The sequence below is a fragment of the Pelodiscus sinensis genome, chromosome 3, assembly GCF_052426305.1.
Source record: "Pelodiscus sinensis isolate ZL-2025 chromosome 3, ASM5242630v1, whole genome shotgun sequence".
In the NCBI taxonomy this organism is placed as follows: domain Eukaryota; kingdom Metazoa; phylum Chordata; order Testudines; family Trionychidae; genus Pelodiscus; species Pelodiscus sinensis.
The window spans coordinates 84927081-84953848 of NC_143054.1; the positions used below are offsets into that span (position 1 = coordinate 84927081).

Sequence of the window (26768 nt, forward strand, 5' to 3'; positions counted from 1 at the left end):
TTAAACTGCAAAAGAGAGAGGTAGAAAAGAGAGCTTTTGCAAACTAGAGAGAGATTTTCCTTTACACAAAATTCTTCATACACTACAACTGGTGCTTAAGCCCTGCCTGATTAGAAGTGCCAATTCCTAAGAATCAATGATACAAAATGAAAGTTTTGCTAAATCAGACTGAAAGAATGTCTAAAGTCAAGGCAGCTGTTGGGTAGAAAGGGGAGAGCGATACAGAGCAGGAGAAAAAGGGCAATTTGCCTTGACTTGCCCTGTTGAGAGGGCCTCCTAAATGTTAGAAAGTAGAAGAGGGATCAGAGATATGACTCCCGCCAACAGAAGGGCCAGAGCTCCAAGAGAGGTAGAAACAGGTATTGCTCCCAGCTGTCTGGAGGGCAGAGTTCTGGGGCCCCTAAAACCTCTGTGTACCTCTGTCTAAGTTTGAGTGCTTTTTGAGAATTTCACACTATCTGTGAAACAAAAACGGACTTCACAACTTCTTGCTTATTTTGAAATGGTAACTTTATGAAGCTCTGATTGTCAAAATAAGGCAGAGGAGGGGTGATTTTGAGCATGAATTTATAATTGCTCCTAAATCATAAGTACTGCAAAAGCATTCAAAAAGTGTTTGGTTTGGTTTGGTTTTAAAATAATTTTCAGCATTCTTGAGACTGTAGATTAGCACAGTAATCAAGGAACAAAGCATCACTATCAAACTGAATTTAGATAAACTCCTTAGTGCCTGTGTGTAGGGTGGCTGAGGACATCAAACAAACATGTTGTGATTCTGTTTGATTCAGTTCTAATACAAATGAGCACACCGGATTTAAGGAAAAAAAAGTACTGCTATTTATCACAGGCTCCTTTTTTTGGATGTGATAGGGGTTGTGTAACTAATCAGAATGTGGTATGTTTCTTTCTTTCAGATTTACCGCTGGATTATAAATTTACCCGATTTTCCTCAAATAGCTCGGAAACTGCTGGTTACTATCCGACACCTCCAAAGGTACTACTATCAAATGGTGAGCCAGTGACTACAAAATAGATCATATCCCTCTTTTTGTTACATGCCCTTGTAGTCCTTAACTAACTACCATCAGAAGCTAATTGGTGAAAATACTATGCAATGCTCCATAAAATCAAGTGATGAATTAAAAAATGGACCCACCTGCAGAGTTGTGTTTTACTGTAGCACCACTGGCACAGAGAAGCAGGGAAGATTTATCTGTACGTCTTCTTTCCCAGATACCAGTCAGAGTGCACTGAAACAAATTCATCCCAAATTACATTCTAAATTCACACCACGCTGAACAGCACTGTCTGTAGTCCCTATTTAAGGTCACTGCAGGCACCACTGTTGCAAAATTCCTGAGAAAGCTGAGGACACCTCTGTGAGCGAGGGCAGTGCTATTATCCCCATTTTACAGATGGGGAATTGAGGCACAGAGAGACTAAGGACCCAATTTGTAACGGTATTTAGGTGTTGCTCTGACAGTGTTAGGTGCCTACATGACTTAGGAACCTATGCTATTTTTAAAGTGATTTAGGCACTTAGCCTAACTCCCATTGAATGAGTCTCTTAAGTCACTTAGGGCATGTCTACCTTGCAATTAGATATCTGTGTCTATCCTTTGCCAGCTGGCTCTGGATCTGGGGCTCAAGCCAAGGATCTGTTCAATTGAGGTTTAGATGTTCAGGCACAGGCTGCAGCCCAAGCTCTAGGACCCTCCCACCTCCCTGCATCCTAGATCCCGATCTCCAGCCCACTTCTGAACATGGACACTACAGTTAAACAACCACTTAGCATTAGCCCCCAGAGCCCAAGCATGGGTTTTTAATTGCAGTGTTGATAAATCCTTCTGGCTAGATTTTTAAAAATATTTAAGCATCTAAAGATGCTGATAGATGCCTAGTGGGATTTTCGAACACACGTTGGAACCTAATTCCCATTTATCTCAAAAGCAACCAGTATACCAGTTCCTCTAATAAAATAAGCTGCTCCAGCAATAGGACTTTTTTGCTGGTATAGTTGCATTTACGCTAAAGGTTTTGCCAGTATAACTGTGTTGGTCAAAGGTGTAATATTTTTTCACACTCCTAATGGCCTTAACTAGGCTAGCAAAACTCTTAAACAGACCAAGTGCTAGACTTGCCACTGGACACATTCCTTCTTCTCAGTCCAGAGTTACTAAAAATATGAGTGGAGTTACTCCAAATGTACACTCATTTAATAAACCAGAATTTGGCCCTTTATTTCAAAAGCAGCATGCCTGACTATCTATGAATCCCAGGCACAAGGCAGTAGCAGAATATCGGATAAACTTCCTTAGACGAGTGGATGCTATTTTGATATTTTCACTTATAGACTTCCTGTTTGAAGCAAACAACTGTTACATTGTTATCTTCTTATGTCAGCATGATGGTCTGCATAAAATAAATAAGTAGTCTAACCCCAGTTCACTGCATGTTTGCATCCACACAGGGTAAGATAGTTCATGTGCAGAAATCAGAACACAAAAAGAAGCATGAAATCTTTGTCACACAGAAATTAGCCTGAACTATCTTGTTTCTCTAACATAGAGGCGTTTGTTTGAAATTTATTTGCTCAGTATATCTGAGCCTTTTCAGTTGGCTGTGTGCTTAACAATGATGGGTTATCTCAAATCATACCTATAAAGAAAAAACAAAAAGTTTAAAAAGTAAAGAAATCAAGAAATGTGTCCTTTAGGGGAAATATGGGTTATAAGTAAAAGTGAAATAAGGTCTTTCTGGTGTTCAGAAGTGCCAAGTGCTCCCTAAAAAGCTGGGATTTTACTCCTTTTCTCTTTAGTGCCAGTTAAAGGAAGAATGGTGATGTTCAGACTTCTTCCCCCTGCCCTCTTTTCTCCCCCACTCCTAGGAGTCAGATTCATAGCTGCTGTAAAATGACATAGGGTATGTCTACACAACAGCGCTAATTTGAACTAACTTAATTAATTCAAACTAAGCTAATTCGAACTAACGGATCCAGACTAAAAAACTAGTTCGAATTAGCGTTTTGCTAATTCGAACTAGCATGTCCACATTAAGTGGACCCTGAACCGGGGTTAAGGATGGCCGGAAGCAGTGCCGGCAGGGCATCAGATGAGGACTTAGAGCGTGGAGCTGCTGCCTCAGGCTAGCCGAGGTCTGTGCTTAAAGGGACCCGACCCCCACCCCGGACAGACAGTTCTCAGGGGTGCCCCGCTTGCAAAGCAGTCCCGGCTTGGAGTGCCCTGAGTGCCCACACTGGGCACATCACAGCACTCGGCCATCAGCCTGGCTGCACTTGCCGCAGGCTGCCATCTGGGGAGAGGGGGCAATTGGGGGGCTGCAGGAGAGCTTCCACCCCCAGAAGCCCGCAGAGCGAGCTCAGTCCTCCCCATCGGGGGCTCGTACCCCATTCCTCCCTCAGCTCCTTCCACTTACCCTTCCCTAGCCCCCCTTCCTGATGTACAAATTAAAGAAAACGTGTGGTCAAAAATAGAATCTCTCTTTATTGAACAAAACTCAGGGAGACTGGGAACGTCTGTTAGTTCGAATTAACTTTGTAGTGTAGACATACCCATAGTTCCTTTGGAATGAGAATCTGGCCCAAAGTATGGAAATGTTCTGTATTAAAAAGAGAGGGACTCAAGCTAAAAATCTCAGGCTCGGAACAAATGTGATTGTTTAAAATCCAAATCTAGATCCAGATATAAAGTTTGCAAATGATTTATAATTGTATGGACCAAACCAGTATCCTCACACCCTCAAACTTTTGATGTTCTGATTTGGATTTTGTTGCAAGGTCCCCTCTCTTGGGGTTTAAGTATAGAGAGTTTTAATCCTTAAGGCAGTCATTGGGTCTTGGTGTCTCAACGGATAAGCATTACTTCTTCACCTAGAAAATACTGTGCGCCACAGTCCAAACTGCCGGTCCAAGTGTGGACATCACCCAAAGAAACACAAGCTTCTGTGCAATGTGGGCTTGCTTAGAAATAGAGGCAGCAGTGGGTAATGATGGTGGAGATTGTCAACCCCCATGCACCCTTGCTTCCTGCTGGAGATGAGCACTTGGACACAATAGCAGAAGCAGTGGTGAAACAACAGAGCTGCTGCTGAGCATGGCTTCAGCTACAGTTACACAGAGGAAGGAGAGAGGATCATACTTAACTTCAAGGTTAAGCATCTGGGGGGTGGGAGTAAAATAGTTTGCACAGAGGAACCTTGAGAAAGACAATGGGAGCTCTGGGGAATAGATAATTCTTGAGGCAGTGATATGTGAAATGGGGAGAAGAAAGTCATGGGACCAAGAGAACAGGAGAAGAACTCAGCAGATTGATGAGTCTTATTAAGGATCTGCTCTCACACTTTGGAGAATGTCTCTTCTCTTTCAGGCTTTGTTTTTAATCCATAACTTGACAAATTTCTATGGAATTTGGTGTGAAAGAATATTGTGGAATGTTCATAAAGGCCGTGTCCACATTACTGTCCTCAGTATCTGCAGGTGGATCCTAGGGTGATGTTGTAATAGCTAATTAAAATTAAAGCATTGAATTGTACGAATTTGAAAGTCACAGCTTTGGAAAATAAAAACTCTTTCAACCTCTGTTTTGGTATAAACCGTGTCATTCTGAATTTTAAAATAAAGATAATTTAGTTCTGAACAATTTTCTCTGAATTCACAGTACATGATAGCAAAGCAAAAAAAAATTAAATCATTTAAATATGCAAGTGGATTTAAATCATCATAAAAGCATAGAACTGGAAGGAACGTTGAGAGGTTCTCAAGTCCAGTCCCCTGCGCACGGGGCAAGACCAAGTACCATCTAGACCATCCCTGACAGCTGTATGTCTAAATTGCTCTTAAAAATCTCCTGTGATGGAGATTCCACAACCTCCATAAGTAATTTATTCTAGTGATGATTGGAAGTTTTCCTTATGTCCAACCTAAATCTACTTTGCTGCCATTTAAGATAGTTTTCCTTGTCCTATCATCAGGGGCCAAGGAGAACATTTTTTCTCCCTCCTCCTTGTAACACCCTTTTAGCTACTTGAAAACTGTTATCATGTTCCCGCTCAGTCTTCTCTTTTCTAAACTAAACAAACCCAGTTCCTTCAATCTTCCCTCATAGTCATGTGTTCTACACCTGTAATCAATTTTGTTTCACTTTCTGGACTTTCTCCAATTTGACCACCTCTTTCCCAAAATGTGATACCCAGAACTTGACAAAATATTTCACTTGAGTTCTAATCAGCATGGAGTAGAGTGGGAGAATTACTACTCATGTCTTGTTTACAAAACTTCTGCCAATACATCCCAGAATGAGGTTTGTTATTTTTCTAGCTGTGTTACGTGGCAGACTCATATTTAGCTAGTGGTCCACTATGAGCCCTAGATCTCTTTCTGTAGTAATCCTTTCTACGTCATCATTTCCCATTTTGTATATGTGCAACTGATTGTTTCTTCCTAAGTAGAGTACTTTGCATTTTTCCATATTGAATTTCATCCTGTTTATCTCAGACCATTTCTCCAGTTTGTCCAAAGAATTTTGAATTTTAATCCTGTCCTTCAAAGCATTTACAACCCTTCGCATCCACAAACATTATACGTTTTCTCTCCTTGAGGCGCTCTCCCCAGGGTTTATGAAACTTAGCTTATGAATATAAATATGCATAACTCAGAGATGCTTTAGACAAAATAGCTCATGTAACCTATCAATTTTAATGTTACGGTCTGCTGAATATGTATAGCCTATTTTGGTGTGTTTATGGTTCTTGTATGTAAAGTTAGAAATATGAAGTATGAGACTTTATAGTTTAAAATGTGCTAATGAAAGCCATTACTGGTGTGCCTCTCATCCTCCCCTCCCCTTCGCCTCCTATTCCCCCCCCAAACCCGCAGAAGCCTTAACAACTGGGTGATCAACTGAATGTCTAATGAACAGCCTTGTTTGTCCTGTAAGTCCAAAGGTGAGTGGACTACAAAGACATGTTGACAATACCACCTGATACTGGGATTCCATTTTTGACCAAGGTAGTTTTCCATGGAAGGGGGAATGTAGACCAAAAGTTAAACAACCACTTTTGTTTTGTTTAAAAACACTTTTGTTTACTATTAGGCACAGTGGATATAATTGTTATCTTAGGAGGGGGGCAGCAGTGTGCATATCCCTCTTTCATAGAATCATAGATTCTAGTACTGGAAGGGACCTCAAGAGGTCATCAAGTCCAGTCCCCTGCCATCACGGCAGGACCAAACAGTATAGATTATACCTGTATGGCAAGGTCCTTGCCCTCACCTTGAGACCCCTTCTTCAGACAACAATCACCATGAGACCCTCTCTTGTGCAATAACCCGTGTATTTTTATTGTTTGTGCCAACTTCCCAGCACCTACTATTTCCAGACCTTTGTTTTCCTAGCAGCTAACTCAGCTACCTTTTCCTTCTGGCTGGGAAGCACACTCAGCCACTCTCTGGCACCTCCCTAGGCAATTTATTCCAGTGTTTAACCACCCTGACAGGAAATTTTTCCTAATGTCCAACCTAAACTTCCCTTGCTGCAATTTAAGCCCATTGCTTCTTAAACTATCATCAGAGACCAAGGAGAACCATTTTTTCTCTCTCCTCTGTGTAACACACTTTTAGATACTTTCAGTCTTCCCTCATAGCTCATGTTTTCTAGACCTTTAATCATTTTTGTTGCTCTCTTCTGGACCTTCTCCAATTTCTCCACATCTTTCTTGAAATGTGGTGCCCAGAACTGGACACAGTACTCCCAACTGAGGCCTAATCAGTGCAGAGTAGAGCGGAAGAATGACTTCTTGTGTCTTGCTCACAACACTCCTATTAATGCATCCCAGAATCATGTTTGCTTTTTTGCAACAGTATCACACTGTTGACTTATATTTAGCTTGTGGTCCACTATGATCCCTAAATATTGTTCAGCAGTACTCCTTCCTAGACAGTCAGTTATCATTCTGTATATGTGAAACTGATTGTTCCTTCCTAAGTGGAGTACTTTGCATTTGAACTTCATTCTATTTACCTTATACTATTTCTCCAGTTTGTTCATATCATTTTGAATTATGGCCCTGTCCTCCAAAGCACTTGGAATCCCTCCCAGCTTGGTATTATCTGCAAACTTAATAAGCATATTCTCTATGCCATCATCTAAATTGTTGATGAAGATACTGAACAGAACCAGTCCCAAAACAGACCCCTTTGGAACTCCATTTTTTATGCCCTTCCAGCATCATTGCGATCCATTCATAACTATTCTCTGAGAATGGTTATCCAGCCAGTTATACACCCAACTTATAGCAGCCCCATCTAGGCTGTATTTACCTAGTTTATTAATAAGAAAGTCATGTTGAGACTGTATCAAATGCTTTAATAAAGTTTAGGTATACCATGTTCACCACTTCTCCCTTATCCACAAGGCTTGATATCCTATCAAAGAAAGCTATCAGACTGGTTCAACATGTTTTGTTCTTTACAATATGCTGGCTATTACTGATTATCCTCATTTTCTTCCAGTTGTTTACAGATGAATTCCTTAATTACTTGCTCCATTATCTTCCCTGGCACAGAAGTTAAATTGTCTGGTCTGCAGTTTTCTGGGTTATCCTTATTTCATTTTTTATAGATGGGCACTATATTTGTCCTTTCCAGTCTTCTGGAATCTCTCCCGACTTCCATGACTTCTCAAAGATGATCACTAAAAGCTCAGATACCTCCTCTATCAACCCCTTGAGTATTCTAGGATACATTTCATCAGGTCCTGGTGACTTGCAGATATCTAACTTTTCTAAGTAATTTTTAACTTGTTCTTTTTTTATTTTAAGTACTAAACCTACCCCATTTCCAGTAGCATTCACTATGTTAGGCATCTCGTCACTATCCAACTTCTTGACAAAAACCGAAACAAATAAGTCATTAAGCACCTCTTCCATTTCCTAGTTTCCTGTTATTGGTTCTCCCTCTTCACTGAGCAATGGACCTATCTGTGGTCTTCTACTTGCTTTTAATATACTTGTAGAACATCATCTTGTTACTTTTAATTCTCTAGCTCAATTGAACTTGATTTGTGCCTTCACCTTTCTAATCTTGCCCCTGCATGTGTGTGTTGTTTGGTTATATTCATCCTTTGTAATTTGACCTATTTCATTGGTAAAGTGGGCAAACATCTCATGAGTTATCTTTGTTTAAAGTTTCCCAGAGAAAAACCGATGTATGTGGAGTTTTGAGTCCCCTGAGGGTTGGTTTCCTAAGTGCTGTGCCCTAGAACTGCATTCTCCTAGAGCTGAACAGGTTCGGTGTCTGCATTGCTTTTTAAGGAGGACAGTAGCCCCAAGGTCTGTGCCTTGTCTGAGGGAGACCAGAAAATCTGACCCAGTAGGACAGGGTGGTGGGGCATCTCAGAGAGCAAAAAGGTGAGTATTGGTGGCATAATCATCACACAAGGGAATAATAATAATGTAAAGGCGTCTTTCTCTAACTGCACCCTGTCACACACTCTGTGCCATTATCTAAAGCATTAATGAAAATATTGAACAGAACCGGACCCAGAACAGATCTCTGCAGAACCCCATTCAATATGCCCTGCCAGCATCACTGTAAACCAGTTATAAATATCCTTTGGGAACTGTTATCCAACTGGTTATGCACCCACTGTGTAGCTCCATCTAGGTATTATGTCCTTAGTGTGTTAATGAGAAGGTCATGCAGGACTATAGGCAGTCCCTGGGTTACATGGATCCGACTTACATCGGATCCCTACTTACAAACGGGGTGAGGCAACCCCGCACTAGCTGCTTCCCCCCAGCAGGCCAGGGAGACGCGAAGCTAGCGCCCCTCCTCCGCCCCCCCAGCAGACCAGGGAGACGCGGAGCAGCTTTTCTCAGAAGACACCTCAGCTTGAGAATAAAGGACTGAGGGAAGTGAGGTGTGGGAGAATAAAACTGAGCTCTGGAGAAATGTTTGGCTAGAGTTTCCCCTACAATATGTACCAGTTCCGACTTACATACAAATTCAACTTAAGAACAAACCTACAGTCCATATCTTATACATAACCCGGGGACTTCCTGTATATCAAAAGCCTTACTAAAGTCTAAATATATCACATCTACTGCTTACCCCCTATCCACAAGGCTTGTTACAATCCTGACATGGCAGAAATTGCCGTGCTCAAAATCGATATCTGGATGAGCCACTGACCTAAGTCCTGTGGTCACCAGTGCAAAATAATACCTAGGAGAAGTCCGTTTTCATTTAATAAATGGAATGCACTCGATGTTGCTTATTGAATTAATACTTGTTTCTGGAAACTAAAGTTTTATTAGAAAAAAACTTTCCCATACCTAGTTAGTAAAATGTATTCAGGTAAGCATTTTTAGTTGGCATTCATCGTAGGTCTCCCCTTCCCCTTCCCCCTCCCCCCCCCCCCCCCGATCCACAAGGGGTTCTTTGGTTGTTGAGAGCTCCTTAACCCACTTGAATTCTCCAGCTAGAGTTTTACTCTGTAGCTGGAGCAGCAACATCCTGAATAACTCATAAAGGAATTTCCAGGGGCTCATCCCATATGTTCAATGCAAGTGTATAAATCAGGATCTGTCCCTGTCCAAGTAATGTTGGGATTCTATGTGTTGATGAACATGTTGCATAATCCAAAAACATATTTCTGGCTGACAGTTTAGATGCTGGGGAGACAGGAGGTGAGTCTTCATCATGCTGATAGTTACTACCCTTCAGTTGCATTCAGGAAAAAGTGGAAGAGAGAAACTTTAACTTTTTCACCTCAACTACACCATGTTGTTCCTTATTTGTAATAAAATTAAAAGGAACCTTGTTCTGACTTCTAATCTCTGGTCCTGGCACAGGCTGGATCAGTCCAGCAGACAATAACTTTATACACTATATAATAATTGCTTAAGACTAGGTCACCAGTTAATGAAAGGGCAGTAATTCAAAGAGATTGGCCTGCATTTTCCATAGGGAAACAACACTTCTTCTGTAAGCAAAGTCATAAAGAGACTCCAGCTCTTCTTTCTAGCCACTCTGATTTCAGGAACCTGAAAAACTAGCACAGGACATGATAAATTCTCACTGACACATTAAAAAGGGGGGGAAAGGGCAGTTTCCAAAACTGGCCTTTTCTTTAAGTTTGTCTCCGCCATAGGAATGCAGGTACAGTTTCATAAAACTGTTAATCAATTTAAAAATGACCCCTTGTCCCACCAACAGGGAGTGAGGACTTTACCATCATCATCATGCCCGTATTCAAGAAGCATTTAAATATAATATCCAGTATTTTTGCAATCAGTAATGTATAAATGAAATAGTGTTGCTGCACCTTTAAATTTCATAGGTTTCAGACTAAATAATGTGTCAAATCATATTTGCTCAAAACACAGGAGATTAAAAGAACAGAGGGAATAAAGAGATGCATCAAAGGCACGCTACTCCCCAGCCTGAAAATCAATACTGATCTGTCACTACTTAAGAGAGGAATGCAGCAAATGTAAATATACTTCTTTGCATAGTTTGTATGTTCTACAGCATCTTGTATTTAATGAGTTTCATTCATAACACAGGTTTGAAAGGAGGAGTTAACGTCTGGTACATAAAAGGAAATAGCCTGCAAAATGCAACATAGCAGCTATTGATTTGAAATGAAGATGCTGTTTTCCTAAGCAGGGAAACTTTATTTGCAGAAGTACTCCTAAGTGCAGTGCTTTGGAAACAGCATATGTTGGCAGAGTTTGCGTACAAGCAGTTCTTCAGGGCAGCCAGATGCTACACAGTGCTTCAGAAGGAACAACAGTTTGGTGTTACTATTAAAATAGCTTTGCTCACTTGGCAGTTTAAATTCTTTAGTTTTTCAACCAGGCTAATCGACTTGTTATGCACATATTTGGTGGAAGATTGCAATTTCATTTTAATCTAATTGGCATTAAGAACTGAAAGAAGACCGGATGAGCTATCTGGCCCCCTCCTTTTTTCACCCCTTTTTCAGGGCTTAGAAAAGAGAGTTGAGGTAAAAATCTTAGTGGAAATTGGAATAAATCTGCAAAATTGTTATCTTCAGTTATCACCAGGTTTATTGTGAATTTTTAGTGGTGCCAGAAGGATGGCAGATTGATAGGAACATTGAGGACCTCTCTTTCCTACAGAACAGCCTCAGCTTTGCAGGATTCTCTGAGCACCTTGAAAATGTGTCCCACTTCTGACCTAGAGGGATGTGTGTTTTAATAATACCCATTCAGGCCTTATCCTCTGCATAGACTGCCAATGATAGTGGTGTGTGTGCATACCTGCCCATCAGAACTGCATGAGCATCATTCTCTGCCAACTTGAGCTGGATGGAACCTACAGAGATAAGGGCCAGAGGCTCTATGTTCCCTGGAGCCACGCATATGCCTGTCATAAAATGCCTTTCTGAGTTAGCGGAATATCTGAAGGAAGATCCAAGACTTTAGTGACCCATAAGAACAATCAGTGTACACACAGAGGTTTGCATTTCATGTCCCTCTTATGCAGCAAGCAAGTACTGTTTTTATTTTAATGTAGAATGAACTGTCTAAATAAATAGGACTAGTGATTAAAAACAGGAGAGTTGAAACATCAGATGAAATCCAGGAAGTTAGACAAACTATATTACTGCCATTGTAAAAAAGCTTGCCATTGTACAATTTAAAAGCTTCATTACAGCACAAGCTGAGGAATACTTCATGCATAGCTCCAGGTATTAAAGCAAGCTATACTGCCAGCATGTCTGACCATTTGTTTGAGTTTATAGCAAAAGTCTGAGGAAAGTCTGTTCAGGACATCTATTTGACAAGCACCACAAGACCACAAAGATTTCAGAGTTGACCAGATGGTATTGTTCATATAAAGGCTTACATCTGAAGCCCTGCAACCAGTATAACAAAGTTATGTTAATCAGAACTTCCCCAGAGACCCCACCTGCATTCTGCTCACCCTCATAAAGTTCACACATGGTTTTCTCGAATACTGTTTAAAATACTTGTGGGGATAAAAGCCACTTCAAAACCATGCTATGGTTTTGGTCCACTTGTCCAAATTAGAGGGTGGAACACACAAAATGGCAGTGTCATAAGTGGAGATATAATTTATAAATGTTCTATAGAATTCTCAGCTGATCTGATTCAGACCAGTCTATCAGGCAGGCAGAAAGTAACTTATTTTTGGTGTTAGCACTAATGCTCATCTCTATACAGAATAACAACATTGACTTTTTCACCTGATAAGTCAAAGTACAAAGTAACCAATCCTTAAATAGTTTATCTTCACCAGAAAAGAAAAAAAATTAAGATGCCTATGCCTAAAGCTACTATGGATGAGATTTTCCAAAGCATCTCTGTGATCTAGGAATGTTTTTCAAAAGGACATGTTCTCCTAAATCACTAGTACAATTCAGAAAATCCCACCCTCCATGCCCAACAAAACTAGAATAAATTTTCAGAGGTATTTTTAAAAGTCTAAGAAAAGCCATCTTTCATCAGCGATTATGAATACAAAGAGGGTTTCACAACTCATTCTCTGCATCATCCATGACTGTACATATTCTAACTCTTCTCTTCTTCTGCCTCAGAAATGTAATTGAGAGCTATAGTTTCCACCCACTATTCCTTTACTATAGCATAGCCTGAACTAGTATGCAGAACCGTGCAACACATTCAAAATGAACAGTCATAGGTGGTAGTGACAGCAAATTGGATTAATGCTAGAAAAACTGTGATAGCAAACAAGCCAATGCAGTTTTGAGCCATGTGGGCAAAGGCATTTTATCACAAATATTGGAGGTGACAAACTCTCTTTGTGTGATATTGGGCAGATCACACTGAGAATATGGCAAGCAGATTCCAGGCAGCCACCAGAGCAGCTGCAGCAGTGTTGGAAGGAGCTAGCCAGGCTGAGCTTCCATCTTCTGCCATTCCCTGATAGGACCCAGTTTACTCATACCATGAGCAGACACATAGGGCAAGGGTCCCCATCACCAGAGAACCCAGAGACTGCACCAGCATTGGGCAAGATCACACCTTCACCACCTACGGAGCAGCCTCCCATTATGTCATATGTGCGTTCTGCTCACTGCTGTTGACTGGATGGTTTGATTGGTATCAGGGACCTGCTCGTAGGATGCCAGTAGGTAGGTGATGTGAAAATGGAATGGAAGCATGGTATGAGGAGTAAGCGACCATTTAAAAAACAGCTGCAGATTAAGGATCAGCAACAGTTAGCATTGGTGAGGAGGGAGGATGGCTTGTGTAAATTTTGGTTAAAATATTTAAGACAATCGGTGCCTATCATAATCCTGCTCACTTTGAGGGGGGTGTTACTTACGCTCTGCAATTTACCCAAGCATATTGGGGGTCATCAGTCCTTGTTCAAAGCTTCCTTGTTAGAAATCCAGTCCAGAGAAATGAAGACAAAATGGAACTCTCTCAGGGTTTTGTTTGCCTTGTGCATGGAATTTTAAATCTCACATAAAGCTCACAATCTCTGTTCGTGGGAAAGTATTAGCCCAAAATGGAGTCCAGGGTCACATGAATCCATCACATTTCCTTTTCCTTACATAGTTTGCTGACTCACAAAGGCAGCCATATTCTTGTTGAGACATCCACAGGGAGGCTTACTGGATGAGATGAGTTTCTTCTGTGTCCCATTGTTAGAGTGAAGTGTCCTTAATGGGCCATCAACACATAGCTGTCTGGTCTTGATGTAAAACTCTCTAATGGAGATCACCCAGGAATAAAACACGTGCCTGTATAACACAAGTCCAAGGCCAGTATTCATAATTTGAGATACAGAGACAAAATATTGATTTAACCAGATAAACATACTTGATAAATTGTAACTTTTCTATCGACAACTTCCATGATATATGTTGTACATATTTGTTGCAACTATAAAATAGTGGTAATATCAGCTGTAAAGATTGTCATATTCTAACATACACCTTCAGTTCTACCACCTTACCCATAATAAATAGTGATGATATCACTGTGAGAAGATTGTGACTTGAGGTGAAAAGTGAAGAGCAAGACCAAACACATTTGCCAGAACAGGGTCTCTTTTAATTCATATATTTCCCACAATACATAAGTAAATAAATGAAAAGAAAATACATACAGAAAGTATAGGGCATGTAAGCACCATTATTACCTAAGGCTGTGTCTAGACTACACCTTTCTGTCGACAGAGAAATGTAGATTAGGCATGTCAAAACAGCTAATGAAGCGGGAATTTAAATATCACACACTTCATTAGCATAAACACGGCCACTACTTTTTTTTCGAAATGCAGCTTTTTCAAAAAAAAAAAAAAAAAACAACCCAGCAGTCTAGACATGGATCTTTCAAAAATACAACCTATTTTCAAAAAATCCCTTATCCCTCATAAAATGAGGTTTACAGGATCTTTCAAAAAAGGGTTGTATTTTCGAAAGACCCATGTGTAGACTGCCTGGTTTTTGTTGTTTTTTTTCGAAAAAGCTCCGTTTTGAAAAGTGGCAGCCATGTTTATGCTAATGAAGCACGAGATATTTAAATCCCGCTTCATTAGCAATTTCGATGTGCCTAATCTACATCTCTCTGTCAACAGAGAGGTGTAGTCTAGACGTACCCTAAGTGATACCTTTCAAATATTTGCATGAAGCATCAGCAGTGTTGTAGCTGACCAGTCAACTTCCATCATGCCAAATACTGTGAAAAGGAGTCTAGGTAAACATCTGAATTTTCAAGATATTGCAGTGAGGCTTTCACTTTGTAAACATCTTGGAAATTCAGGGCAATACTAAGTGATGGCTAAATGGGAGCGCTGATTAATTCTAACTTGTAACGCCTGCCTGAGAGCACAGTTTTCACTTCCCAGTGGCAGATAGCATAGCTCCTTAACAACATCACAATTGGGCAAGGGTGGGCAAAAGGGCCTCTGCAGGCTGGTTCTGGCCCACCAAGCACATGAATCCGGCCCGCAGAGGCCCTGTTGCTCCCCCATCTCCAGGCCAAGTAAGTCTTGCGGGCGGGGGAGCACCCTAAGCCTTCTTCGCTCTGCCCCCGCCCTGCGAGCAGCGTGTGGTGCTTCAAAGTGCCATGTGCTCTTTGCAGGGAGAGAGGAGGCTTCCCGCGCTCCCCAGGCTCTGATTGGCCGGGGGGCAGGAGGAGAGCATGCCAAGCCTCTTCCAGGACATGGGTGCCTAGTGGGTGCCCTCCCCCTTCCCATTTAGGCCTCGCCCCTTCCACGGAGGTCCGGGGCTACTTCAAAAATGTTTGCCCACCCCTGCAATTGGGGGAGGAGAGGAAGTTGAGAGCACTGTTTTAAAAATAAGGTACAACCAAATTGTGCTAGTGTGAGAAGCCATACACTGATCAGTTCTGTGCTCTATCAGGAAATGTTCTCCTGGTAGAGTTAGGTGGCAACCCTAGAGTGATGCTTGCAATCAGAAAAAGTGGAGTTTAGTGTTTCAAGTAGAGGCTAATTCAAAGAGAAAGAGGGAGCAAGAAATAGGAGAGAAGTCACGGGAGAGTTCAGTACCGCAACAGCTGTCATACAGGGAAACAAGAGGCATATAAGGCTAAATGTAGGCTTGATCCTCGGTAATATAAAAGTAATAGAAATTACTGTGATGACCACTATTGTCTTGTGAAGGACACATATTGTGGATCAAAGCCTCACTGGCACCTGACCACTAAAGGGAACTGTTTTGGACCCAGGAGGGCATGAACATGACTTGAGAGAACTTTGAGGAACTGTGACAGGATGCAGACTGGCTGATACACCCACGCTCTTCCTGTTTCTTGAATCCTTTTCAGTGGTTTATGACAAACAGCTGTGCCAAGGGCATGAGGCACCCTTCTGCCTGCTTTACGATTGCTCTCCTCCTGGAACCTCTGGAACTTCGTGCCTTATTTGGAGAATGGACAAGAGGGCCTCCGTGGTACTCTGCTGTGCACAGCAGCTTTTTTGCTTTCCAGTTGCTGAGCTTGCTGATGTTGCAATTTCTTCTGTCACACCAAAATCTGCTGCAGTTTATCTCTACATCTGACTTACTACCTGTTTGCTAGTTGTGGCTTAAACCATCTCAGAGACACAAAGGAGAGAATAAGCAGAAGGAAAAGAAGGAAACTTAAAGCAGAAAAGTGGCTCAGTTTTCCACCATCGGGAAGGGTTCTCGTGTTTTTCCCTTCTAGCTAACAATACTGCCATCTTCACCACCATGGAATAGGGCAGCAAGAGAAGAGTTTGAAGAGTCTGTGAAAGGAAGAAAGGTAGGTGATTACTTATTTATTTTCATATATGTGTATTTACATTTCCATCTGTGTACTTGGCAATGTACAAAGTAATACAAATTCAGGAGACAAATTCTCCTAGGTGAGGTGGCTGCTTTGTATCACGCTGCTAGTGAGATCTGGCCTTAACCAACTCTGAGAAGGTAACCACAAGAGGCACACAGCCCCTACAGAGACTCAATACTCCTTTTACTGACAGCATGGGGAAAACATTGTGATCAAGAGGCTCCTAATAAGGCGGGGGATTTGTATAGCTTGCTACAAATTAGAGCAGCCTTCAAGTTGTGCTTTCATAATCAGAGGGAGTAGCCTATGTAGAGCAGCACGAGGAGTAGGAGAGTGCAAAGGTGAGCTTTAAGCTACGTTTACCGCCCTCCCTCTGATTGGTACTTTATAATTTGGTGCAAAAAAAAAAAAAAGAGCTGCAGTGTTCCTTCCTGGCAGGATTTAGCAATATGAGTTAAGATATTATAAGGAATGATTGCACCTCTGAAAGGGAAGAAGGAGTAGTACAAGGGTTAGAGCACTAAGATATACCGTTGCTTTGGTTAATTATTGTGAGTGTCTGGAGGGGTCTATACCTTCCTATTTTATTTTTTAATATTGTTCATAGGCCTCATGATAGACATGTGCTTTGAACTGAAAGTGGAGCCAAGGCAACACACTTCAGGAAGGAGGTTCCATGCATAAGGAGGCTCTTGGAAGAAGCTATAAAAATACACATTGGAGAATGAAGCAAAAGGCCAGGGCTGTTGTGTGGCTTGGATAGCAGGAATGATGAAAAGATTGGATGTGTAACAAGGTGACTTGCCCTTGGCCTAGGAGGCCTTGTGCTAAGCCCAACCCTGATTAATTACCCCACCTCTCAGGAATCAGGTTCTTCCTGTAAAAATGGAACCAGGTTTAAATGCTGACAGAGTCTGTGGAGAGGGAAAAAGCTGTAGGAAATAGACAGGATCAACAAAGCTCCATCAGGGGAATAACAGAGCAGGACAGCCATTTTCAGCATATGGAGGAAAGCTATCCAGGAAGGAAGGCCTTGGAGGGACCTTGCGTAACCAGGGAAGAGAGTGGGAGACCCAGAGGCAAGGTAGGGGAAGTAGCTCAAGGAAAACTTCAATATGGATAAAGGGTCTGACCTAGCTGGACAGTACAGGGCCCTAAGCTTGGAACCTAATTGTGATACAGTTTTGTTTTCTGCAATCTAGGAAGGCATTTAAAAATAGGAAGGCATTTTAAAAAGGCTCAAGAGGCAATCCTGGCAATTACAGACCAGTAAGTCTAACTTCAGTACCGGACAAATAAGTTGAAACTGTAGTAAAGAATAAAATTGTCAGACACCTGGATGAACATAATTTGTTGGACAAAAGTCAACATGGTTTCTGTAAAGGGAAATCATGTCTTACTAATCTATTAGGGTATGGCTACACTACAAAGTTAATTCGAACTAATGGACGTTAGTTCGAATTAACTTTGATAGGCGCTACACTAGCGCTTCGCTAGTTCGAACTTAATTCGAACTAGCGGAGCGCTTAGTTCGAACTAGGAAAACCTCATTTTACGAGGACTAAACCTAGTTCGAACTTACTAGTTCGAATTAAGGGGTGTGTAGCCCCTTAATTCGAACTAGTGGGAGGCTAGCCCTCCCCAGGTTTCCCTGGTGGCCACTCTGGGCACCACCAGGGAAACATTATTGCCCCCCTCCCAGCCCCGGACCCCTTAAAGGGGCACGGGCTGGCTACGGTGCCCGTGCCAGGTGCAAGCCTGCCAGCACCCAGCCAGCAGACCCTGCACCTGGCACGCCATGAGCCAGCCACCTGATGCCCCCCAACCCTCCGCCTCTTCCCGGGACCAGGCTGGCGGCTCTCGGGAGCCTGGCCAGGACCGCAAGAGGCGGGCACCCGCCTGGTCTAGTGAAGACATCGTGGACCTCGTCCACGAACTCCGCACTAGGCACAGGAAAGTGGCCGTCTAGGGCAGGAGAGCTGCCAGCCTGGCCACCCAGGAGCAGGTTTGCATGAAAATCAAGGTGGTCCACTGAGACCCCCGACCCTGAGCCCTGAGCTTAGAATGGCCGTACTGGGTCAGACCAAAGGTCTATCTAGTCCATTAGCCTGTCTGCCGACAGCAGCCAACCCTAGGTACCCTAGAGGGGATGGACCAAAGACAGTGACCAAGCCATTTGTCTCGTGCCATCCATCTCCAGCCTTCCACAATCTTTGGGCAGGGACACCATTTCTACCCCCTGGCTAATACGACTCCATGGACCCAGCCTCCATGACTTTATCTCACTTCTCTTTAAACTCTGTTCTAGTTCTAGCCTTCACAGCCCCCTGCAGCAAGGAGTTCCACAGGTTGACTCTTTGCTTTGTGAAGAACAACTTTGTTACTAGTTTGAAGCCTGCTACCCATTCCTTTCCTTTGGTGTCCTCTAGTCCTTCTATTATGGGAACTAATGGAGAACTTTTCTTTATACACCCTCTCCACACCACTCTTGCTTTTATAGACCTCTATCATTTCCCCCCTCCGTCTCCTCTTCTCTAAGCTGAAAAGTCCAAGTCTCTTTAGCCTCTCTTCATATGGGACCTGTTCCAAACCCCTGATCATTTTAGTTGCCCTCCCCTCTCCCAGCTTCTCTCTTCCCCTCTCCCACCTCTTTTTCCCAGTCTCCCCCAGTTTTGTTCAATAAAGAGAGATTCTATTTTTGAACACACGTTTTCTTTATTTTGTACATCAGGAAGGGGGGCTAGGGAAGGGTAAGTGGAAGGAGGTGAGGGAGGAATGGGGTACGCTCCCCCGATGGGGAGGACTGGGCTGGCTCTGCGGGCTTCTCGGGGTGGAAGTTCTCCTGCAGCCCCCCGATTGTCCCCTCCCCCCGGATGGCAGCCTGTGGCAAGTGCAGCCGGGTTGATGGCCGAGTGCTGTGATGTTCCGCGTGTGGGCACTCAGGGCACTCCAAGCCAGGACTGCTTTGCAAGCGGGGAACCCTGAGAACTGTCTGTCCGGGGTGGGGGTCGGGTCCCTTTAAGCACAGCCCTCGGCTAGCCTGAGACAGCAGCTCCACGCTCTACGTCCTCATCTGATGCCCTGCTGGCACTGCTTCCGGCCATCCTTAACCTCTGTTCAGGGTCCACTCTGTGTGGACATGCTAGTTTGAATTAGCAAAACGCTAATTTGAACTAGTTTTTAAGTCTAGTTGCGCTAATTCAAATTAGCTTAGTTCGAATTAACTAATTCGAATTAGTTAGTTCGAATTAGTGCTGTAGTGTAGACATACCCTTAGAGTTCTTTGAAGGGGTTAACAAACATATGGACAAGGGGTAAATATAGTATACTTAGATTTTCAGAAAGCCTTTGACAAGGTCCCTCACCAAAGGTTCTTGTGTAAATTACATTGTCATGGTATAAGAGGGAAGGTCCTTTCATGGATTGAGATCTGGTTAAAAGACAAAGGGTAGGAATAAATGGTAAATTTTCAGAATGGAGAGGGGTAACTAGTTGTGTCCTCCAACGGTCAGTCCTAGGACCAATCCTGTTCAACTTATTCATAAATGATCTGGAGAAAGGGGTAAGGGGTGAGGTAGTAAAGTTTTTGGATGATACTAAACTGTTTAAGATAGTCAAGACAGAAGCAGACTGTGAAGAACTTCAAAAAGATCTCACCAAACTGAGTGATTGGGCAACAAAATGGCAAATGAAATTTAATGTGGATAAGTGTAAAGTAATGCACGTTGGAAAAAATAACCCCAACTATATGTACAGTATGATGGGGGCTAATTTGGCTACAACAAATCAGGAAAGAGATCTTGGAGTTATCGTGGATAGTTCTCTGAAAACTTCCACACAGTGTGTAGCGGAGGTCAAAAAGGCAAATAGGATGTTAGGAATTATTAAGAACGGGATAGAAACTAAGACACAGAATATCTTACTTCCCCTGTATAAAACTGTGGTACGCCCACATCTTAAATACTGTGTACAGATGTGGTCTCCTCACTTCAAAAAAAGATATTTTGGCCTTAGAAAGGGTTCAGAAAAGGGCAACTAAAATGATTAGGGGTTTGAAACGGGTCCCATATGAAGAGAGGTTAAAGGGACTGGGACTTTTCAGTTTAGAAAAGAGGAGAGTAAGGGGGGATATGATAGAGATATATAAAATCATGAGTGGTGTGGAGAGGGCGAATAAAGAAAAGTTATTTATTAGTTCCCATAATAGAAGAACTAGAATCATAGAATAATAGGACTGGAAGGGACCTCGAGAGGTCATCGAGTCCAGCCCCCCACCCTCAAGGCAGGACCAAGCTCCGTCTACACCATCCCTGACAGATGTCTATCTAACCTGTTCTTAAATATCTCCAGAGAGGGAGATTCCACCACCTCCCTTGGCAATTTATTCCAATATTTGACCACCCTGACAGTTAGGAATTTTTTCCTAATATCCAATCTAAACCTCCCCTGCTGCACTTTAAGCCCATTACTCCTTGTCCTATCCTCAGAAACCAAGAGGAACAAATTTTCTCCTTCCTCCTTGTGACACCCTTTTAGATATTTGAAAACCGCTATCATGTCCCCCCTTAATCTTCTTTTTTCCAAACTAAACAAGACCAATTCATGAAGCCTGGCTTCATAGGTCATGTTCTCTAGACCTTTAATCATTCTTGTCGCTCTTCTCTGTACCCTTTCCAATTTCTCCACATCTTTCTTGAAATGTGGCGCCCAGAACTGAACACAGTACTCCAGCTGAGGCCTAACTAGTGCAGAATAGAGCGGCAGAATGACTTCACGAGTTTTGCTTACAACACACCTGTTGATACAACCTAGAATCATATTTGCTTTTTTTACAACAGCATCACACTGTTGACTCATATTCAACTTGTGGTCCACTATGACCCCTAGATCCCTTTCCGCCATGCTCCTTCCTAGACAGTCGCTTCCCATCTTGTATGTATGGAACTGATTGTTCCTTCCTAAGACACCAAATGAAGTTAATGGGTAGCAGGTTTAAAACTAATAAAAGGAAGTTATTCTTTAAACAGTGCGTAGTCAACCTGTGGAACGCCTTGCCAGAGGAGGCTGTGAAGGCTAGAACTATAACAGAGTTTAAAGAGAAGCTAGATAATTTCATGGAGGTTAGGCCCATAAAAGGCTATTAGCCAGGGGGATAGAAATGGTGTCCTTGGCCTCTGTTTGTCAGAGGCTGGAGAAGGATGGCAGGAGACAAATCGCTTGATCATTGAGTTCGGTCCACCCCCTCTGGGTCACCTGGTACTGGCCACTGTCGGCAGACAGGCTACTGGGCTAGATGGACCTTTGGTCTGACCCAATACGGCCATTCTTATATTCTTATGTTTTTATATTCTTATAATTTTATTTATAGAAATAGTATCTCAAAATGAGTTAAATTTCAATCGAACCTTTCTCCGCTATTTCAAATTTATTTCGAACTAGCAGTTTGGCTTTGTAGATGCTAGGAAAGTTATTTTGAAATAACTTTGCTGTGTAGCCATACCCCCAGGGAGTCTGGATGTGCAGGGCCAGTCGGCAGCTAGACTTGTTCTCTGTGTGGTTGGCATAGAGTGGGTACAAGCAGCAGCAGGATCCGGGTGGGTGCAAAGGCGCAGGAGATTAGCCCGCACTGGCCCAGGGTGCGGCACGTGCCTTGTCTGTGCTGGGGGGAGGGCTTGCCCCACCGGGTGGGGTCGTGCTCTGCTCTCCGGCCGGGAGCCAAAGCCGGGGAGGGGGCTGGACGGCGGGGGAGGGGGCTCCCCAGGCGCTTCCCTTCTCCTCCCCTCCCCTCCCCAGCTGCAGTCGGTGACGTTGCGGTTTCCTCCCTCTGGCGGAGCTCGGGCGTCCCGGCGGCGCCTGCACATCCCGCTGCCGCTCCGCGCCGCGCCCGGCCCCAGGCGCCTCGGTTCGCCCAGCCGCGGGCATGGCCCGGCCGACTCCATGAGCAGGGGGCGTCCGGAGCGGCTCCCCCGCCGGCTGCTGGGCGGGGCCGGGCTGAGGAGGAGACGCGGGGCGAGGTAAGGGGGGGGGGGGGGCGGAGAAGGGAAACTTCTGCCCGGCTGCGCTGCGGGATCCCTCCCGCCCCTGCCCCCTGTGCCGGGATGGAGCGGCGGCGGGACCGGCCCGGATGCACCGCGGGCTAATGCGGGAGGGGGCATGACACCGCGGGTGCGGGCTGCCGAGCGGGGGGAGCAGATCGGCCCCGCTGCCGCGGGAGAGGGGCAGGGACCGGGGAGCCGCGCCAGGGGCTTTCGTGTGTCACCCGCGGCCGTGGGGGGCGGGGAGCGTCCGCCCAGGCTGGAGCAGCGCTGGCTTGGGACGTGTTACACTTCGCCGGGACACGTGTGTGGGCCCGCCCGAGTTGCATGTCTCTCCCCGCGTCCCTGTGCCGCCAGGCGTCCCGGCTCCCCTGCAGGGATCTGGCTGCCTCCGGAAATGTAAGGGGGGGGACCCATCCAGAGAGAGGGCTGGGTCGATTGGTTTTCCATTTGCAAGAGATGCCCCAGGAATCACAGCGCCCGCTGACTCTGAGGCGGCTCCTCACCTTCGGGGAAGCAAGCCGGGAGAATCTGAGTGGAAGTGACATTTTCTGTTTAAATCACTGCGGAACAAGCCTCTTGGGAAGCGATCCTGAGGGTCGGCGGCCTCCTTTCATTTGCAGTCAGTGACCCTGCTCACTTTTTTACGGCCATGTGTGAAACGGATGTTGGGACCTGCACCAATCTAAAGCACCAGCTCCTGCCTGCTCCCCTCACTGCCTCTGTAGGAAGCAGAAGCAGGGGTAGGGACACCCAGCTCTGTGGAGCCAGCACACAAGGGGGAGTCTGCTTGAAAGCCAGGTCCCCAGCATGTGGGCTCCAGCCTGCCTCCCCCTCTCCCTCCCCATCCTCCACTCTGCTGCCTCTCTAACAGAGGCAGTGGGACAGGCGGATCTGGTGGTCATGGGGAACCTTCTTAAAGCCAGCTCCTCCCCCGGCTCCGATACAGAGTAGGGATGTAATAACATAGTCAATTAACCAATAAGCAAAAGCTTATAGGTTAATGCCATAGACTACACACATTCCTCCTTCTCCCCGTCCTCTGGCTAGTACATTTTTTAGCAGGCTCAGCCCTGACTTGCAACCGGTCCTGGACCTACCCCTACTGCCGCTCCATATTTAAAGTGTATTAGGAGCCAGGTGGGCAGAAAGCCTGGCTCAGTTCTGGCTCACGCCAGGTCTGGGACCTACCCCTGCTGTGGCTCTGCATTTAAAGTGCATTAGGAGTTAGGGGGACAGGCAACTGTGTTGAGTCCGGGAGCGCAACTCCCCCATCCCTTCCCAGACAGGGGCTGCTGCCACCCCACAGTGCTGCCTCTGTATTGGGGCAACAGCCAGTCTGCTAGGGGACCTGGTTTTGAAACTGTCTCCCCTCACAGACCAGCCCCTGCCTGGTACCGCACTCTGCTGCCTCTGATACAGGGGCAGCAGCGCAGTATCTGGGGGCTCCTTGGGAATGGGGCTGGAGTGCACTACCAGCCAGCCCTGCCCCCAGGTACTATAGAATAGTTGACTAACCGATAAGAATTAATGAGATTACTCAACTATTCAATTAATCAATATTTAACATCCCTAATACAGAGTTTATTTAGTTCATGAGATAAACCTTGGGTTATTGGTTTATCAGTTAATCCTGTAGTGGACTACAGGTTGACATCGCTAGTTTGGAGTGTGGGAGGAGGCTCGGGGATGAGGGCTCTGGCTCGGGGATGGGGTTGGGGATTAGGTGTTGGGGTGCAGAAGGGGGCTTGAGATTGGGAGAGCAGGAGTGGGCTTAGGTAGGAGACTGGGGTGGGAGGAGAGGGTGCAGGAGGACTCAGGGTTCAGGTGTGGGGTCTAGGAAAGAGCCAGTGTGGTGCAGCAAGCTCAAGGTTAGGGCTCTGAGAGGGAGTTGGGGACTTAGAGAGTGGGAAGGGGCTCAAAGTTAAGGTGTGGGGTCTGGGAGGGAATTAGGATGCGGGGGCTCATAATTGGGGAGCAGGGTTTGGGAGGGAGTTAGGAACTTAAGATGCAGCAGGGAAGTCAGGGCTGGGTTGGGGTGCAAAGTGCTTTTCTGGGGGAGCCTCCATTTGTTGGGGGGAACTGATGGCACCACAAGACCTGCACTGCCCCACGCTCACCTGCAGGCACCTTCCCTCCTCCCCCCTGCAATTTCTGGTCAATGGGAACTGCAGAGGTGAGGGTAGCACAGGGACACCTTCCCTGTGCTAGTGGCAACACAGCTGCAGCCATAAGCATGGAGCAGCCACCCCTCCCACCAGCAAGGGCTAGCTCAGAACACAGGGGCTTTAGTGGTTGTAGCCCTAGATATAAGGGGTTCCCCTAGACCAGGATTGTGGGCTGCAGCTGCTAAAGCCCATTTCTTAATCCTAACCTGCTGCTGGGATCAGAGGACACATCTCTTCCCTGGCCATAGCAGCTCCCTGCTATCCCTGCTGCTGGGGTCAGAGGACACATCTCTTCCCTGGCCATAGCAGCTCCCTGCTATCCCTGCTGCTGGGGTCAGAGGGCACATCTCTTCCCTGGCCATAGCAGCTCCCTGCTATCCCTGCTTCTGGGGTCAAAGGACACATCTCTTCCCTGGTCATAGCAGCTCCCTGATATCCCTGCTGCTGGGGCCACGGCTGGGGGAGAGATGCACTCCTCCAGTCTCTGCAAAGAGCTGTCACAGCCAGGAGAAAGGAGGACACACCAGCAACCTACATAGGAGCCCAGGGCCTCTGCATTGGATTTAGAGGGAACCCTGTTTGCGGTCCTTTAACAAATTTCAGCTGGAGGTGTGAGGCCCTTTGGAAATCTTAGACATACTCTGCAGATTGCCAGGTTTGTAAACCACTGGCCTAGTCTCAGTGCCACTCAAGACATTTAGCACCACGCAGAACTCAGCTGTACTAGAGATACATTGAATGACTATGTAGGGACAAGATGCTTCAAAATAGTAGAAAAACTTTAAACTTTGGGGTAAGGATGTTAAGAAGCAGGTATTTGACTAATCGTATACTCAATAGAATTTGTATCGAGTAGTCAATAAGGGGGTCTCACTGTGGCTCTGCAATTTAAACATAGTAGGAGCCGGGCAAGCAGGCAACCCAGCTTCTACTACCCAGAGACCCACACCCCTCGCACTGAGTCCCTGACCTACCCTGCTGCGGCTATGCCTTTTAAATGTACTTAGAGCTTGCCCACCCCCAATACCGACTGCTGTATAAAGCTTATATTGCAGAACCCGCAGCACAGCTGGCTCTCCAGGAGCGGAACCAACAGCCATTGCATGCCAGGAGTGGACTCCTGGCCCCACTCCGGGGGAGCTAACTGCACTGTGGGTTCTGCAGTATAAGCTTTTGTGATGCTTAGTTAATATAATATTTGATAATTGTTTGGAGATCCTTGGATAGATATTGCTACTCGAGTTTGAATTCACATACATTGCTTACTTAGCTCACAAAAATGCGTGTAAGTAATATAAAGATTCTAGCACAAAGTAGCAAAAATAAGGAAATCTCAGGCTAATGCCTCTATATCTAAAAATTACTCTAAACAGCAAAACAGAGTTGTGTTAAAGGAACCATTTTTATTGGTGCAAAGCTAGTAGAGCTAAATAAAACTAAAAAAATTATAATTTCTGGCAGTCTTTGTATTATTCTTGCTGTTATGTATGGAAGCTCTTGTCTCATTTTTATCTGCCCGTATAGCTTGATATTTCTTTTAGTGAGATCACAATGCTTGGTATCACTTTATATTGTCACTGAAAGTATGACACTACAAATTGAAAATTTTGATATAATGCAAGATTTGTTAAAAGACAGAAGAATTTCTGAATCAAGAACCAGAGCTTAAAGTTTTATCTAAACTTTCATGGCACTTTACACTAGGGATGTAAAAGGTTAACTAGTTACTCGGTAAGCATTCACCTTACTGGCATGCTTGCTGGGGTAACCCCACAACCAGCGCCCACCCAGCTAGATCAGCGACCCCACCTGTGCCACAATGTGGCAGGCCTGGCTGGGATGGAGCAGCCCCCTGTCAAAGGATCCTAGTTACAGTAAAACTCTGATGGTCTGGCACTCCTGATGGTCCGGCACCATCAGGAACCCGGAAGTGTTCTGGGCAGCCGGACCATTAGAGCTGCTCTGTCCCAGGTGTCCGGATTCAGCTGCTGCTGAAACTGACCAGCAGCTGACTCCAGGAAGCCCGGGGCAGAGCAGCTCTGCCTCGGGCTTCCTGGAGTCAGCCGCTGGTCAGTATCAGCAGCGGCTGACTTGGGGACACCTGGGGCAGAGCAGCTGGGGTGCTGCCGGGTTGGTCTCGCCGCACCGAACCAACCCAGCAGCACTCCAGCTGCTCTGCCCCAGGCATCTCCAATTCAGCCGCTGCTGGTCAGTTTCAGAAGCGGCTGAATCAGGGACGCCTGGGGCAGAGCCG

At 44.9% G+C, this 26768-nt stretch overlaps 2 protein-coding genes across 3 annotated transcripts in view; both read left to right on the forward strand.

Annotated features, from left to right (window-relative positions):
- The window catches only part of NT5DC1 (5'-nucleotidase domain containing 1), a 197657-nt gene extending 193060 nt beyond the window's left edge, over positions 1–4597 (forward strand). The window contains exon 12 of the mRNA XM_089777214.1: positions 915–4597. Coding sequence (XP_089633340.1) covers positions 915–1033 — 119 coding nt within the window. The 3' untranslated portion in view covers positions 1034–4597. The remainder of the gene's footprint in view (positions 1–914) is intronic.
- An 11241-nt stretch (positions 4598–15838) lies between these two features.
- The window catches only part of DSE (dermatan sulfate epimerase), a 54434-nt gene continuing 43504 nt past the window's right edge, over positions 15839–26768 (forward strand). Inside the window, exon 1 of one of the 2 annotated variants that reach the window (XM_075924012.2) lies at positions 15839–16284. The gene's annotated coding sequence lies outside the window, so the exon portion shown is untranslated. Of the gene's footprint in view, positions 16285–22054; positions 22326–26768 lie in introns of those variants that run through there. The other variant, XM_075924011.2, reaches the window with a different exon arrangement.